The sequence below is a fragment of the Melospiza melodia genome, chromosome 13, assembly GCF_035770615.1.
Source record: "Melospiza melodia melodia isolate bMelMel2 chromosome 13, bMelMel2.pri, whole genome shotgun sequence".
Taxonomy (NCBI): domain Eukaryota; kingdom Metazoa; phylum Chordata; class Aves; order Passeriformes; family Passerellidae; genus Melospiza; species Melospiza melodia.
The window spans coordinates 11,694,096-11,712,142 of record NC_086206.1 but is presented as its reverse complement, the minus strand read 5'-3'; the positions used below and the strand labels follow the sequence as shown (position 1 = coordinate 11,712,142).

Genomic DNA, 18,047 nt, shown 5'->3' with positions numbered 1-18,047 from the left:
GGTTTTGTGATGGTGTCAGGCATTTCCAGCCCTTCATGTGTGAGATGCTTTATAGAGAATCTCCATATTTTAACATCTGGATTTTCCTAATATGAAGGTTTGACTGAAACTTTATTCATTTCATTTGTCATAAATGGAATTTGCTGTGTACCCTTTATGTGTCCTCAACTCTCAGCTGAACCTCAGGGGGTGCAATCAATATCAGAAGTAATTTCTGTGCCCACTTTCAAGAAGAAACACAGTGACCCAATTAAATGAAGAAAATTCTACACTGTAGTAACGGATGAAAATGCAATTAAAGTAGGTTACTCACCTACAAAATAAAGTTTCTGCTGCCCAAAATGTTGCCTTTAGGTTGGAATGAAACAGTGGGAAGCTAAAGATAGATAAATTGAGCCTGATTAGTCTCTGTGGCATAAATTAGGAATACAAATCATCATGAGGGATTATTCCTCTCTTAAATTTAATTCTCCTGCACTGTTATTTCAGAGTGTTGCATCCAATTCCATCTTGAATGTTTAAATAAAGTCAGGTGCTGCTGAAGACTCTCCAGAGGCCTCCCTGCTGTGGGACTTGTAATGATGCCTCAACTAAAAATAGTGGAGAAATCCTCCAGGTTTTAGGTTGATGTGAAATAAAGGAACAGGAGGAAGTGATGTGTTATGTGCCTGTTTGCAAAATACATCTGTGATCTGTGTTGTACTAACACATGTAAGGTTTCCAAACTGAAAAATGTCATCACCCGAGGAACATTTGAGGTGACTGGCACCAGATCTAGCGCTGGGGTTGGGGCATTTCTGAGTGGCTTTCCTCAGTTTCTCCTTGGATTATGTGTTTAACAAGAGCAGTTACATCCCACAGGCTGTCTTTGCAATAGACTTGCTTTATACAGCCTTGCACATGGTGAAGTAGAGTTAATGGAGACTTTAAAAAAAAATGCTATTTATCTATTTAGTTATGATTAGTGCTTCTAAAGTGGAAAGTATTTAATTTCATTAAAAAATGCAGGAACTCATGGTATCAACATGGATGAGAGTTAAGATATTTAAGATTTTATGCATGTACTGATTTTAGACTGAAAGTATCTTGACTGATCCTCCATTATGATTATTATAAAATGTCTACATCTGCTTCACCCTTTCTCTATCAATTTTACATTTAACACTTGATATAATTTGCTAGTGTAGTAGAGCTGATTCACAGTCTAGAATGGAATTTACAATTTTCACCGAAGTGAGTGAAATTTGATATAAGATTGTAAGAAAAGCTCCTTACAGCCCCAATTTCAGTATAATCACATCACTTTAAATTCGTGTGCGAAAATGTTACAGTAATCTTGAATATAGTGATATAAAAGTATTTCTTGGGACCCTAAGTATAAAATGCTGTCATTATGCTAAGAAATGCTTAGGTTCAATGCTTAGACAGTTTATATAAAATAAAGGGGGGGGGGGGGTAGACATGATTAACAGCTTGATTGTATGAATTTAATGCCTTGAAGAGGGAAGTGAACCAGAAATGTTCTTATGGCAAAACCAGTTCTGTGTTTATGCATTTGCCTCCTGGAAAAAACTCAACCAAACAAAACTCCCTGTAGGAATATCCCTTGCAGCTGTTGGATTGCTGGGGGTAAAGGTGTGCTCAGAGGTTGGGAGGGGAGCTGGGGCTCCATGGCACCAGGGCTCCATGTCACAACCTCTGTGGGACCAGGCAGGAAGGGCAGCCCCAGCTTTAGGTCCACAGACTTGGTTTGGGTCCTTTTTTCAAATTGTATTGTGGGTGTTGGAGGCCATTCTGAGAAGCTGTCCATCTTCCTTTGGTAGATGTCATGCAGCAAAGATCCATTTCCATCTCCTCACATGACCATGGAAAACCTCAGTTGTGCCTTAGCCATGCATCGTTCTTTAGAGCAGCTGTGTAGACAGAGCATATTGTATCTGCCATATGTCCTCAGATATCATCAGAAATTAAATCTTCTGTAGAATTTCAGCTGTTTATAGTAATGGAAAATACATACATCAAATGGGTGACGTGAAAACTGCACGTGTGAGAAGTCCTTTGCTCATGTGGAATCAAAATGGCCACAAAGTCATAGAAAAATACATAAAAACAGGAGCAATATAAGTAAGTTCTTTTTGCATTTTAGCAATATTTTCCTTCCATGACATTTATGCCTTATCTGGTTTATTGTAGCAACAAGTATGTGCTCATGAGAGTGGTTGGGAAAAAAATTTTGTAGTTCATCGCTGCAAACACATCTAGGTTAGAAAGCAAAGCAAGAAAACACATTCTTTAAATTCTTTAAATATTCATATATTTTTAAACAAAGACTTAAACTACAGTGGCCTCTCCTTGGCTTTATAACTGAATATCTTAACATCTGGTATCTTTCTGTGTTTCAAGCTTCAGGCAACAACAGGGTGTGATAATAGGGAATGTACTTCAGAACTATGGGGAGTAACATCTGTAGATCTTGTAAGGTCTTTTTAATGTGAAACCTAGTGGGCTGGTCTCAGTTTGATATTTCTATTATCCTTGTACAGAGGAGAAGTAGTCTTAGCATATGTAGGAAGACACAGAGGTATACCCAGAATCTATGTTTGAGTGTCCATTTTATTACCTTTGAAGGCACAGCTGCACAGACTGTGGGCAGACATTTTTGTCTACAAAGAGTCAAAATAGGAAATTGAAACTCTTTGAACATGCAACAGCAAAATTGTTGGTATGTTTGTCTTGGAGAACACTATCAAGATCCAGACTTAATTTTATAACACCTTAATCTTATATAAATATTAGGACCAGGACTGGTCTTTAAACCATTTTTAAATATGCATCCATTGAAATATGGAATAAATAGCATTAAAAGTCTGGCATATATTGAATTGCCTTGACTGTCAGTCAGCAGAATAATACTCTGCATATTCATACAAAGTTACTTCTTGCATATAAAAACATTTATAGAATGTGTCCTTCTTAAGAGATCTGAAAATGTCTAACATGAGACCATTAAATATTCCTTTCTCTACTGTTCCTAAGACTCGTTCAGTATCACACTTTGCAAAATATTATTCAGTTACAGCTTTTGGCTGTGGAATTCACTGAAGGAGTTCATATTAAAGCATTTGGCTGGAATCACAGAGATTAAGTCAGTGCTTTTTATTGTTGTTGTCAAAGTTTTTATTTGCTGGCTGAAAGCTTTTACAGTAACATCAAGTGTTTCCATTCTAATTGCTTTCCAAAAATTTTAAATCTGTACTATCTGCAAACAGTGTGTGTGATCGATATTGAGACTATATATAAAAAAAAAATAAATGTCTATTTTTCTTTGAGATCTTACTCAAGTATTTTATCCCACTGAGAATTTTTTTGGCTCTAAGCAGAGTTAGAGAATGTATATGTGTACATATATATGCAGGCATAGCCTCACTTATATAAGGATATATATAATAATTAGTGTGGCAGATGTTTGAGATTCAAAAATTGGAATCTAAATGGTCCCCTGAATTAAAAGCTTAAAGATTTTAAATATCAAAAGACCATCACATGTACGATTCTACACATATTTGTGAACAGATTATATAATTAATGAACCACTAGTGAGATTATTCATTTGCCTAAAATTCAGGATTGAGAATGTGACAGCAAAGATGGGTACTTCATACGTTAAACTTTTGTGCTCCTGTCTGTTGGCTTGTTGATCATCAGTGATGTGGTTGTAAGCAAGTGCAGCTTTCTGGCATGAAATCCCCTACAGGAACTCCTGGGGTTCTCTACAGGGCCTGCATTCCCTCCAGGTCATTGCAGGGTCCTGATATGGTGTGATAGAGAATCCTGATGGGGAAGAAATGCAGAGAAATAACTGCTGTGCAGTTCTGGTGGCCAGAGTCACCAAGGATGGCACTTCCTGGGTGGCTCTTCACACGTCCATGAAAACATGCTCTAGCTGACTTCTAGGCAGAGCCTAGGAGGAAATTATCCCTCTTCCAGAAGACACGAACTGCTGAAAATAAGAAAACACTGTAATCTGTCTCAGAAAGCAGATTGCTACTGTAATATTCTATAAAAATAACTAATCTTAAATTTATTCTGAAATTATGAACAGAAAGTCCCAAGTATAAACTTGGCATCTATAGTACATGTTACCTGATGGACCGGTATTTCATAAAAGTGTTCCAAAATGGTATCTCTTGCTGACAGAAGCACTGTCCCTACCCTTGTGTGTACACACACAGAGCAGTTTGCTCTCAGATGAGCTGGGATACCTTTTGTGCTCAGAGGCTGACCCAAATGTCTTCTGCCTGCATCTGGTCCAACTCTCCATCTCCTTCATGCTCAGGGACTCAACCCATACCCTCCTAGAGCTGCCTGTTGGCTGTGCTGAACCATTGGCATCCTGCCAGAGGAGTGAGTCCCAAAATTTCTGTGGGCAGTGTCAAAATCAAGGCTACCATTTTGCATTCATTCTGAGATAAAATCTCTTCTTCATTTGCAAGGGTTAAAACGATGCTTCATTCACTTACAATGGTATGAATACCTAACAACGTTGCTGGTGTGGCACCTCTCAACATTCTGCCTCATTTTTTCTAGCAGCAAAATCAGAATAGAATACTTGTATTTTATAAAATAATATGGATACCATCTACTGCTTCTGAAGTATTGAAACTTCTATGAATGACTTGCTGAAAAGAACTCCTCCTATGAACACATAATAACTTAGGAGTAAATCCTCTACAGAGATTAGCTGGATATCCATCTAGAACAGAAAGGATTGGAGAATTCTTGTATGTTTTTTTTAATTTTCATTGAGAATATAAATTGTGTTTTCTGATGAGAACATCCTCAGTATTTAATTTAATGCATCTGGTGAGGACACTGCTGTTTGTAGATGGTGATAGTTAATACTATTTAAAAGAAAAAGTCTCCTGTCCCAGCCCTCCTCCCACTCCTTCTACTTCTGCCAGAATAATTTTAGTGTATATTGTTTTGTTTGGAATAATCAGGCTGAAGTAGCATTAGTCCAGCTTCTCATCTTTTAATTACAGACAGTTTATTGTCTATGCTGTCCCACTTTCTGCATGGTTCCCCACCAGCCAGCTAGACTTAGCAATCTCCATTAATTTAATTTGGCATTTCATTCAATCAGACAGGCTGTGAACATGATGAATTTTTTTTTTTTTAATAACACAATGCTCATTCTTAATTGATGTCCTTATCAGACATTGTATTTGCCAGAGCTGTAATTATTGGTCAGGCAGCAAAATCAAATCTGCCCAAATGCAGTGAAGATGTTCTCCGGTGAAATTATTAAGATACAGTACTTAGACCTGCAAAGTAATTTAGTTTTGGTCTGTAATTACATCTTTTGGGATTGTTATCTTTCATTTTACTCATAAGGGTAGTGTAACCTCAGAGGAATTAATTTGCCAAATATGAAGATAAAACTGAGATTCTTGCCATAATATATATTTGTCCTAGTTGCTATTTGAAAATCACAAGTATGCTCACGCCATAAAAGAATTATCTTAGTAATAGCTATCTTTTAAAAAATATGGGTTCTAATTTTACTGCAGAAATACTGTGTGATCATTTGAGGATGCCATTTTCCATAAGCAGAAATAACAGAATTTGGATGTGTAACTGCCGAAATACATACACAAGAGGACATGTAGTGTTGTGACAGAACTGGTTTAGAGCTTGTTCTACAGACAGTGAGAATTTTGACTAGAAATACTATCCTGACAAACTTTAAATGTGTATTTTGACTAGACATGAATTCATAATTATGAAGGGATGGCTAGTGTCATGATAATTAAGTCCAAATTCTATTTTCCAGTAAAGGTTGGAAATAGGTTTTCTTAAAAAAAGAAAAGGCGGCAGGGAGTGGATTCTGTCATAACTTTACATTTTTTTATTTATTCTCAGATATATGATATGTATTCTTTCTTTGAGTATAGAATTGCAGTCATTCCTTTTAAGCAAAATTTAAGTTGATGGGTTAGCTATGACTAGGTGATGAAATGTGTTTCATTCCTGCTCTGGATATATTTTAAGTTTTTCATTTGGGACATTTATTCACATTTCATGGTTTTGTTGTTATCATTGTGCTGGAATAATAATCTGTCCAATGGTGGTTCTTCCTTGAGGTTGCACTATTAAACATCAATATTGTAAAAATAATTACTTGGCATATTTAACAAAATTGCCTGTTGAATTAAATTTTATTTTTGAGTGTAAAAAAATTATTTTTTAAACACTCAGTTTTGTTCTGTTGAGATGCTCAGATAAAAGTCTGTGCTCCTTTATATGCACTTTTACGTATTTTATGCATTTCTGTATTTGACTTGAGCAAATGAATAGTTGGATGTGAGTTCTAACATTTTTCAGATTAGAATTGCACCACAAGTCAGTCGATTTAAAAACAGGTTGTAAAAAATACTAATGACTGAACATTGTAAGTAAAATGATTTCTCCATGAAAATCAGTAGCAAAATTCTGATTAACTTTTATAAATTCACAGCGTTATTCTTTGTGTCCATAATACTAACATCTTCAAATGCTATTTGCTTTAATCTTGAAGCTTTTTAAAAATTATTATAGTTTTGTGGTGTGAAGTTCTCTTTTATCTGTTTTATCTCTTGCTATGATGAGTCAATCACAGTTGCCAAAGAGCCCAGAGAGTGGCCACAGTTCAACACTTGAGACTTTCTGAAGACTTTTTTTAGTTGGAATTCAGTTAGACTCAGGGGACGTTTAATCACTGATTTTTATCCCAAGCTGCCAAGGGTTTTCTGTGGCATTCATCATATCAGAATTCTGCCTTAAAACAACTACTCATTAGTCTCAGTTTCATAACCAACCAATTTTTAAGCTCTGGTGAGTACAAAGGGTGGTTTGAAAACCCAAATTGCACTGTGCTGTGCCAGTTCCAAGTGCCTTATCCCTTGATTACAAACAAACAGCCCAACATTTGGCCCCAGAGGTTTGGTGTAAGAACACACACTTGGTAGAAGAGTGGCAGTGATGCAGGTTTTATATCCCAGTGCTGGGCAGGAGTTGATTTGGGCTTCATTAGGGCATGTGGTGAGGAGGGAGAGGTGTGAATTTCCCCCTTGCATTACAAACACACAGCCTTGCTAGAGGAGCTGAGTAAGACCAGGTGTTTGGCTTCAGGTCTGGCAAAGAGAAGAGAAGAGCTTCAACCAGATATTTTGGAATGAATGAGTTTTCTGGATGTGCTTTATACAAAGTGTTAGCAAACCAAGCATCCAGTCTCATTCCAGTCCTCCTGTCTGTCCAGAGGGATTTCAGCAGTGCCAGGATTCAGGTGCCCTTCCAAAACACAAGAGCAAGGGACTGAACTGTGGTAGTTTTAATGCAGTGATTTGCATGAAGCATGGAAGCTGTGATTCACAGCGAGTTCAGAAGAGGCTTTGTTTGTGTGCAGCTCATTTCCTGAAATGGGCAGATGCCTTTGGTTTTCATGGGTTGGTGGTGGCAGTCAGCTGGGTACTCCCACATAATGTGTTCATCAAAACTGAAGAGAGAGTTTGAACTGAAATCAAATGAAAACATGGTAATGCAACAGGGTGTATTGCCAAAGGAAGCTGGAGACATTTTGCTCTTTCCTAGTTACAGTTCAAGGGAGCTCTGAGTTCTTTAGATGAAAAAGTTTAACCAGAACCTTGCTGATTGCTCTGGCAAAGTTCTTTGCAAGGCATCCCAACTCCATCCCAAAACAGAGGCAGCTGGACTAGGTGTGCATTTTATTGTTCTTCTGTCCCAGGGACACCCAACAGGTGGGAGCCTCTGGAGTCTGCCTGGGCTGCCCAAATTGCTGGGTCTCCCCTTCAATTTGGATCCCTGCTGGCAACCATAGCAATGCTCTGAGCTGTTCATGAGGGGTCCGAGCAAGGGACCCTTAAGAAAATAAACAGAGAAAAATATTGTCGGCAACAAGAGTCTTTTCACAAAAAAATATTTTACTAAAATAGGCAAAAACCCGTTGTTCTATTTAGAATGATTTATAACTGTTCCCAGCTGATCACAAAGTGTTTCTAAATTAAAAGCCATTAATTATAGCCTTATATAGATACAAAGATATGCAAGAAGTGCTTTGTAATTCCAGCTCTGCACTTCAGGTGAGAGCTTTTTAAATTACTTGGACCATTGGAGCCACCTGCTTGACTAAATGCTGAGGGCCCTGTGTTTCAGTTCTCATCAGTGCATTGCAGTGTTAACATTGTTACTGATTTTTCTTATTTCTCCAGGGCAAATACTAATTAATGGATACAATTCACAGCTGATTAGCTGTAGTTTCTTCAGTAATTACATTCGCAGACTAACTGTTCAGAAGAGGATTTCTAACCCAGTTCTTATTTCACTCTAAGCTTAATTTGTTTTTTGAATTGTTTAGGTCCTTAAGATAATAACCATTTTATTTTCTTTTGTTGTTATAGGTACCATTAGATAATATGGAAGTTTAATCTTAGAAATACTCACTGATAATTGCTATGTGCCTTCGATGGATTTCTAGTTCAGAGACAAAAAATAAATGTGAAGAATATTAGTTGTGATCCATACTAACAAAAGGTGAAATATTCCAGTTTCTGACATCATTGCCTGAGTCATACACAATGGGGTCTTAAATATTATGGCCTAAGAACAGGATGACTTGAAGGATATGTACCTGTAACTTTTAGCTTTGACATTTTTTGTTACATCATTTGCTTCCACAGTCTTAATAAAATGGAAAATTAAATTGTCACTCTCCCCTTTGTTTTACTTTAATAAAACAAAAGAGAAGAAAACCACCCTGGCAATCAGAAAGCAGTAGCTGTGCTGTGAGCCATATATGTCCATCAAAACAATGTAGAATTTTACTCTTCAAGGAAAAAATCAGCCACATTTCTGTTTTGAGGCACTGGAGCCCTTTGATGCTCGGGCCATTAAAATAGGGCAGGGTTTGTCCCCACTTATTCATCCAGTGTTAGAGTAATGCTTGCCTAATGTACCTTTGCCCTTAGATATCCTTTGAAAACTTGATTTCTTCTTTCTTTCTTTCTTACTTTTTTTTTTTAATACTGTAGAAAGAACAGCTCTATTTGAGCCATTTGAGTTTTTCATGTAAATCATTCTTAGTTTGCCACGAAGTGACATGAAAAATTCTATCCTGTCGATCGCACTGTTGAGCTGAAGAAGTGTCTTTGTGCAACAAATCCACACACACATCCCTATGTGCCAAAACAGTCATTTGAATGTGCAATTTTACTTGAATTTTTTAATCTCCAAACATGGGTGACATCTGGGCTTTTAAAAAATGGATGACATTATTTGAGTATCTGCATAGCTGGGGATAACAGAGTTTTAATAGCTATGAGGCAGCCTACATATTGTGCTAAGGCCTCTGTTGCTTAACATGTGTTATAGGTTGAAAGATTCAGAATGATAAGTACACAAATGGAATTTGTTCCTTGAGAATGAGGGATCTCATTTTGTATTCCTTCCCTCCTTATGAGTGTCTTCTAATTTGGTTGATGTCCTGTTTAGTCAATCTGACAATTCATCAGGTACACAAGGCTCTGATTCTTTTTTTTTCCTTTTTTCCTTTTTTTTTTTTTTAATTTCCTTTTAACTTTATCTTATTGCCAGAAGCGAATGTTTGAATTTTCAGGGAAAGAGCCTTTTTTGAAAGGATCACTGGTCCTTCCAGTGAGAAACTGGAGAGTCTGAAACATTTCACTGCTAAAAGCAGTCAGGCACCAAGTGCAGCTGTAGCAAATTGAGCTGAAGCAAAGTGGTTTTCCTTTCAGGACAGGTTCAGCTGCTCTGAAAGCACACCAGAGCTTCTTGCTTGGAAAGAACAAGCTGTGCAAGTGCGTGGTCACCCATCCCCATGTGCTGGTTGCAGAGCTTGTGCTGCTCTTGGGAGTGTTTGCTGTTGTGGGGCTGAGGAGGGGGTGCAGATCCACCAAGATCTGGCAAGATGAGATAAAACAAAGCCTTCCTAAAAATATTTGTTTTATTAAAGTAGAAAATAGGAGTTAGGGGACGAATTCTCAGCGTGGCTTTAGCACCAGTGATGTGGCAGGGACAGCATGGGGGGCTTTTCCTTCCCTTATCACTCTTCCTTGCTCTGTGCCTGGCAGGGGCAAGGTGCACATGTGAAATCCCTGTTTTACTGTAGGTGCCTGACATGCCTGGTGTCTGTTCCTTGAAGCAAAGGCTCTGGATGCCTCCCTGCTCTGGGAACATGTGCAGGGCTGGTTTCCAGCCTACATGCCTTTGGAAGTGCTGTTCAAGGGCATAAGGCATGGTGTTATGCTGATAATTCTCTTTCCTGTCTGTGTTCAGTCTGTAGAAGTAAAAGTACCTATCTTCCTCAACCAATGTTCATACTGGAGAACTTGGAGGAGATGACTGGCATTGAAGGAAATCCCTTGTGATCACTGGCATGTGGAATGAGAGCTGCTCCTCAGTGGGAGCAAGGGGCACTGGGCACATCTCGGGGTCTCATTGCCTGAGTTTCTCTGATTTGCAAAATGTTCTAAAGTTAATGTTCACTGGGAGAATGGCAGTTCCACTGGAGTGAAAGATAAACAAAGGGGGATTGTTTGGCTTTTCAATTTTGTGGAAACAATGGGACTTCAGGAACAGCATTGCAAATTCTCATTCTTCCCCTTACTGGCCTTCAGCTCTTTGGAGACAGGTCTGCTTGGAGTAGGAATACAGCAGAAACTTCTGGCTGCAACAATCCTCTGGGTCAGGACCACTGGCAGAAATGTTAAAATGTGCATCAAAAAGCATGTAGTAGAGTAGAAATGTCTTTCCTGGGGGCCTCTTCCTAACAGATTCTTAATTTCCAAAGGCACCTTTAGGTCTCTGGGCTGGCTTTGCTGCATGGGCAAAAAAAATTGGAGAGATACACATGAAGATCTTCATTGTAAAGACTGGGGGATGCAGAGTATGTATAACAATAATAATAATAATAATAATGATGGTGATGATGATGATGATGATGTTGAATCCAATGGAGCTCTGACTTCAAAGAACATCTGCAAATACTTTTTATCTGTTTGTTGTTTTGGTTTTGTTGTTTTTGTTTTCTTCCCCTAACCTTTTCCATGCCAGTGATGGGGTAAAGAAAAGTTTATCATAGCATACATTAAATCCAAATATTTATTTTTCTTTCAGTTTGGAAACAATAACAACTACATGAACATGGCAGAGGCAAATAATGCATTTCTTGCTGCAAATGAGGTAGATGTTTTTATTTTTTATCTATGCTCATATTCTGCTGTTTGCGGTGATAATTTAACAGACTTTGAATGGATGAAGAGTGAAGTGCCGAATTTCTGTGTGTTTTATGGAGCACAAAATAAAGACTTTAATGAGAAAGAAAATAACCTGACAGCTCTCCATTACTAGTCAATTTAGCTGTCCATAAGGCTGTTACTTACATAGCATGTCAATAGAAACAAATCTGCTTTATGTATGGAAAAAAATTATGAGCAGAAGGAAACAAATAAAAAGCACAGTAGGTGTACACTTTGAAAGCAAGCTTAGTAATAGTCATTACTAGCTAATGTTCTAATTTTTGTTATAGATACAAATGGTTTAATTTAGGTTCTCAATACTCATATGAGATAGAAAACCAAAGCCAGCCCTGTTGCCTGAAATGTATGTGCTACATCAAGGAATCTTTTAAATCCACAGTCAGAACAAACCCAGAGGCTGGGCTGGTGGAGGCTGGCTGGGTTGTGGAGATGATGTATTTGATCACTGCCTTTGAGAATGGAAACAGGAGAAAGTGTGGGAACTCCAGGCTCCATGTATCTGCTGGGTGGGGCCACCTTATAACCAGTTAAAAAACATAACACACTAATCCTGACCCCAAGGCCAGACAGAAACTGCATTTGCTCATCCTTGAAACCCAAGCTCTTACTCCTTGCACTGTCTGGCATGTGCTCAGCAATATGGAGAACAAGAAGTGTTCAGAGGGTGCATGTCATAAATGCTCTTCCAACATGAAGAAAAGGTAGAAAACCAGGCAGCCCCAATTTTTTATTTTTGTGTTGTAAGTGGGGCTCCGTCACAGATATTCCTGTGCACTTCTAAAACAGTGGCCCAAGAGAAAATAAGCAGAAAGGTGTAACAATAAATATGAAGGTTAGAATTAAGGGTAGGATTTTATGAATCATTTATACAATGGTCACCATTTCTTTTTTACCCAGCAAGACTGCTTAGATAAGGGAATATTATTTGGCACTAGCTCCAGTGTTATTTGTGATAATGAACACAAACCCCATCTGTAATGACAACATGATGTTTCTTTCTGTAGAATTTCTTTCCTACATTTGAATCAAACATTGATGAAAGCTCTGCTGCCAGCAGCTGTTCAGAGACAATTTAATTCCAGCTGTGATAATTCACCGTGTCAGACATTGGCTGTTATATGTTGATACAACAGTTCTCCAGATTTGCATTTTTATCAAAAGGAACAAATGTTTTGAACATTTCAGTACAGATGGCATTTAACCATGCACACAGGTTTTTTGTTTGGTTGTTTTTTTAATATATGTGTAAGATATAAATATTTGAAAAGTTAATAACTTCAAAAACTGTGATTGGTAAGATAAATCTCACAAATGTTATACCATCTTTTGGTCATAACACCACCTTTCTGCAGTCCCCAATTGCATACTATTCAGGCTCTTTTTACAGACTGAATAGCCCAGTGATTTGTGGCTACTTCACTAAGGGGCTTGCTTTCTTCTTAGATTACATCTATTTTATTCTCAATCTTATGTCTATGTTTGGTTTTTGTGTTTTGTTTTTTTTTTTAAAGATATATACATATTTGGATAAATTACACACTCAGAATTAAATTCAGATTTAAAAATGTTAAGGTATTCATCAATTTACTCTCCCATTTGTAGCTATAAGTATTAAGCTATAAGTATTAAGATGAATGCTACCTTTCTAAGTAAAAGAATATATTATTATCTGGCTATGTTATATATTTCTGCAGCTGTCCTGGAATTATTCTGTTAGATGGGGAAAAAAGATCCAGTTCTTATAATAACTAATATCTCAGAAATATGTCAAGTAAAGAGAGGTTCAAATGTACCATAATAATACTGATTTCACTGAACCCTTTTGCTTGAACAAGGAATAAAAATATGATTAAGTGTTACTGTTCGTATTAAAGCGTGAACCTTACTTTGCAATTACTGCATTACAATGTATTTAATTATAGTGGTTTTGCATTAACATGAATGTAGCTTTCTCAGTATTATTTTGGGCCTGAGCACTGCTGAGCTAGAATCCCATTTTATTTCTGTAAATAATGCCTTAAGAGTGTAATCTTAGAGCACATTCAGGCTTAGAAGCCACACATTTGCTTTATGTTTTCTGTCTCTCTGTCATGATTACTACGACTCATTTTAAAGCACCTTAAATATTTATTGAAATAATATTTCAAGTGTTAATTACAGTGGTAATGAAAACAGCCAAATGCCACATATCAAGAATGAGTGTTTATCCGTATTGTTAATGTGATATGTTAGATTTCATTAAGCAGTAATGGGGTAGCAAATGAGTCACAAATTACAGTTGCATCTGTTACTAGACCACATTAGTGCCAAAATAACTGCAAATGCAGCCATAGGGTTATGTTCATTAGCCAACCACTTCTCCTGGCCAATCCATCCTTTGTGTTTGTGAACCACGGGGTCCTTGAGAAGAAAAATTCACACCTTTTGTAATGCAGCAGTGGGGAAGTCAAACATCTCCCTAATCCAGGCCCAGCCTTCCCATCCAGAATTGAGTTACAGCCTTGCAGTTGGAGGAGATGGGCACAGTCTCAGCAGACTCTGACGGTGCTGCAGACTGCAGCAATCTGGGACCCCATCATTTCTGGTGTGAGACCAATAATGACAGCTGACAGGTTCTATATGCAAGCAAAGGTTTTCCTTGTGTTTCAGTTTCCATCCTCTCTCAAGCGGTTATTAATTTATATCATCATTAACAGTTTGAAGGATGACAATTTGCAGCAGTTAATGAGATCTTTCACTGAACTTATCATTTTTAAATTAACTGGCATTAAGTCACTCTTTGAAACAATGTAATTAATACATAAAACAATTCTCCCTTCCGCCCCAACCTGAATCCTGAACTAATGCAAACAAACAAATCCCAGAGCAGCCTTGCATGTCCAGAACAAGACAAGAGTGCCTATTTTAGGATTGCCAACTGCCCAATTTGATCAAGGCAGTCCTGATTTGGGTACATTTAAAATGGCCTAATTTCAAGCTCTGAATTTCTATTATTAAGTAGCAGTGGACCTGAAATAATACATGAAAGTTCATTTAACTCTCAAAAAATTTGAATAAGCGTAGCTCATTTGTTTCCCAAATAAAAGTCAGCAACGTTGAAGCCAGATACAGACTCTGAATAAAGATTATCTTTGACAGACACATGCACACGTACAAACATGCACAAACCCTGAAGATAACTGGCAGTAAATGTTTTGCTCAAGGCATCTTAACAGGTGTTTAGTTCATAACAAACCTACTGTTCAAACAAAGCTGGCTTGCTTCAGAAAGCACTGGAAGCTGCTGTAATCACCCTCATGCTTTCATACATCTCTCCTCCAAATTGCAACCTGTGTTTAAAAGGCTTCACTGTATTTTGGGGATGGAAAAGAAATAAAGAATGGTCATATTTCATGTTTGTTAGCGGATAAAAGCAAACAAAAAATGTGAAATGGTCAGTGCTGAATTCCTGTTGTGTGTGTGCTACGAAATTGTCAGTGTTTTATGAAGCGTGAGAGTAATGTAAGCTGTTTGTGCTATTTTACTAACATATCAATAAAGGGGCAGTTTGTTATTCAGCCAAATCCAATGTAGCTGATATTTGGACTAACAACAGACAGATGTTGCTAATTAAGTACACATTAAAAAACTGTTAATACTGATACTCCACTTAAGCCATATGATAATGAGACTTAAATCTTTAATCAGAATGATCCACAGACCCATTCAGCATATGAAACTTAAAAATTTTATTGGTTATTATAGAATTTGCTTTTGAAAAAAAACTAAGATTTGGACTTCAGGTGTGGAGGTGACTGCTGAGCCCTAACACTGTTTGCCTTGTCCTGTCCTTTTCCAGCAGACGTTCCATACGCCGAGCCTTGGGGATGAGGAGTTTGAAATCCCACCCATTACCCCCCCGCCCGAGTCAGACCCCTCACTGGGCATGGCAGATATACTGCTCCCCTTTCAGGGCCTGGGTGACCAGCTGCCTGCACAAGGAAATGAATTTACGCCTCAGTTTCCCCCCCAGAGCTTGGATCTCCCCTCTATCACAATATCCCGGAATCTCGTGGAGCAGGACGGCGTCATCCACAGCAATGGATTGCATATGGTAGGTCTGGTTCTTTGTGTGTTCCCATTGCCTGATGGTGTCTGTCACATGTGGATCTGGGCCATCTCAGTTTTCATTGACCCCTCAGAAGATCTGTGTGCTTTCTTGGGTGCCTGGCAAAGGTTTTGCCAGTGTTCTGTGTCATGTTATAGGCATGTTCTGGATGAACGATGGCACGTGTGTTGTTACACAGCAAACAATGATTGGCTATTACTCTGCTCCCTAAGGCAGTTGCCAAATGGTTAAGAGTTAAATACTGGTATTTTCAGCCAGATAAACCTGTTTGTTAACATACAGTGCAATGCTATACTGTTTGTGAACAGATCTCTTGTGAAGAAGTGGTCAGGCTTTACAAACACAGAATTCTCATTTTTGGAATGGACTTGGAAGCCCATATCCATTGGCATCATGTGCCTCCAAGTGCTCGCAAAGTTCAAAAATGTGTTATACAGTTGGCACTGGCATCAAGAATTGAAAGACCATAGTGTTGTCCAGGGTGAACTACAACATTTAGAATGAATAGCTTGCCTGTATTTGAAGTGTAGGACCCACATCTGACATCCTTCAGGATATTTTGAGGGTGCAGTATTGAGAGTAGTTCAGAAGGAGAGCCAGACACAGTATGGCAGCAGGAAAAAAGCAACGTGTTTCCCTATATCCTGTATATTCCATGGGCTAAATCTTTATAAAAGGGAATTAATTTTTTTACACTTGTAATAGAAGTGACAGGGATGTATTTCCTGACAGTACTCAGAAATATAGGGCCATAAAAGACTTTGTGGTGTCCAGTGCTCTTACTGGCCATAGAGGCTGAGGCAGGGTGGTCTTCTCTTCCTGGGCTGTGTCTGAGCCCTCAAAAACAGGGAGGCATGGTCTGGGTGTGCAAGAGCTGAGTGATGGGGACTGTGAGGCTAATGCCAGAGTTAATTAGAACGATCAAAAGCAGGGCTGTGTGGAGTTTCCTCCAGAATCTATACACACTGTAGGGCTGCAGTCTCCAAGGGAGGTGCGTGGGGCAGCTCCCATGGTGTTGCAGTGTTTCCCTGTGGGCTCAGGGGATCTCCCAGTGTGGGTTTCTGAGAGCTTTGTGCAGTGACATCCACACTGCCAGCCATGAGACACAGCTGTGAGCCAGTTTATCCTACTCAGCATTTTAAACTCGGTGCTTAAAATTAGAATTAGTTTCTGTGTTGCATATTGAAGAGTGAGTGAATGTTTAGCTTGAAAAGATATTTTACATCAACTGTATTTTTTTCTGATTAGCTCTTTTATATAGGACCTTTTGCTGAACTTGGCATAGTGAAAATACATATTTACTGCTGGACTGTAATAAAGGTTGTGTTGTTATGTTGTGATTTCTTTTTTTATTATTCTGGCAAGTGAAAATTAATTAAAGATTTACAAACCAACAGGCAGTAAATATTTCTCTGTAATGCTACAGGCTGCTGACTTCATTGCAAATTTCAATATTTCTTTGGAGGTCATGAAGAGTAGCTAGCACTAATGCAGAGTGAAGCACAAGCTGCTCATTATTTAGGAGATATAGAATTCAGTCGTTCTGTGGATCCAAAACAGGCACTGCCTAAAATAGGCCTTGAAGGATGTGGTATTTGTTTTAGATCTCATTTTGCACTGTACATGTTGGGTAACTTCTGAAGGAAGATCAGATTAATAAAACCTGAGAGTTAAGAATGTTGTGCCTGAAAACAAAAGAAATGGAGTGTGTGTGCACTGAATGCAATGAAACTTGGTCAGAAAATGTTGTGGGCTGGATTGGTGTTGTGTGTCCCAGTATCCCCTCAATGCTACACAGTGGTTTGTAACCTGACCCAGTTTTGCCCTTTAATTTTGCAACCTTTCACTGAATGTGATTCTTCCATGAGTAAATGCTTAACAGTACCAACCAGAAGAGGCCTCTAGATTGTGTTTCCCTTCACTCAGCTCTTCTGGTGCTGAACGGGAGGCTTCACATCTTTGCCTTTTCCTTGACTGCGCAATGTAGAAATGAATGGCACAGTTTACATTGGCTGCATTGCTAAGATTTGTTCCATACAGGTCAGTGAAAATATGTAGAGAAGCTCCTGCCTTCTTACCACAGTTTTCCAGTGGCATTTTTTAGGGTGATTTCCAGTTCAAAGCTATGGACTGGGAAATTTGTGTGCTACAGTTTTGTGGCAGAGAATTGACAAAGAATTGTGTGATTTGGTATGGAGGAGCCATATAGGAAGGTTTGTATGTCAGACAGTCCCCACAACTGCTTGATTTGTTTCATGCTGTGAGATGGAGTGGCCCCTGCCATTGTATTCTACTCAGTAGACTTTTTCTCTTCTGCTCATAAATGCTAGGTAGCTTTGGGAAGTTTAAAAATATTAACAGAGGGTCCTTATATAGCTTTCCCCTGAACTCACATAGCTCTCTTCAGCAGTCAAATTTTCCAGCATTTCAAAAATAAAAAAAATGAAAACATTATATCATATTTTATGTAGAAAATGTGCACTTTAATAAACTGGTAAATATTTATTAATAATATTAGAATTCATCCTTAAATTAGACATTTCATGAATTACCTTGCCTTGGAGCTATAAAAACTTTATTGCAGCAATAAAAAAATGTAAAGGAGG

The 18,047-nt window shown here is 38.2% G+C and overlaps 1 protein-coding gene across 2 annotated transcripts in view; it reads left to right on the top strand.

Annotated features, from left to right (window-relative positions):
- The window catches only part of TOX3 (TOX high mobility group box family member 3), a 73,442-nt gene that overhangs the window by 37,498 nt on the left and 17,897 nt on the right, over window positions 1-18,047 (top strand). The window contains exons 2-3 of one of the 2 annotated variants that reach the window (XM_063167775.1): window positions 11,191-11,256; window positions 15,175-15,426. In XM_063167775.1, the coding sequence (XP_063023845.1) occupies window positions 11,191-11,256; window positions 15,175-15,426 (318 nt within the window). Of the gene's footprint in view, window positions 1-11,190; window positions 11,257-15,171; window positions 15,427-18,047 lie in introns of both variants that reach the window. The other variant, XM_063167774.1, reaches the window with a different exon arrangement.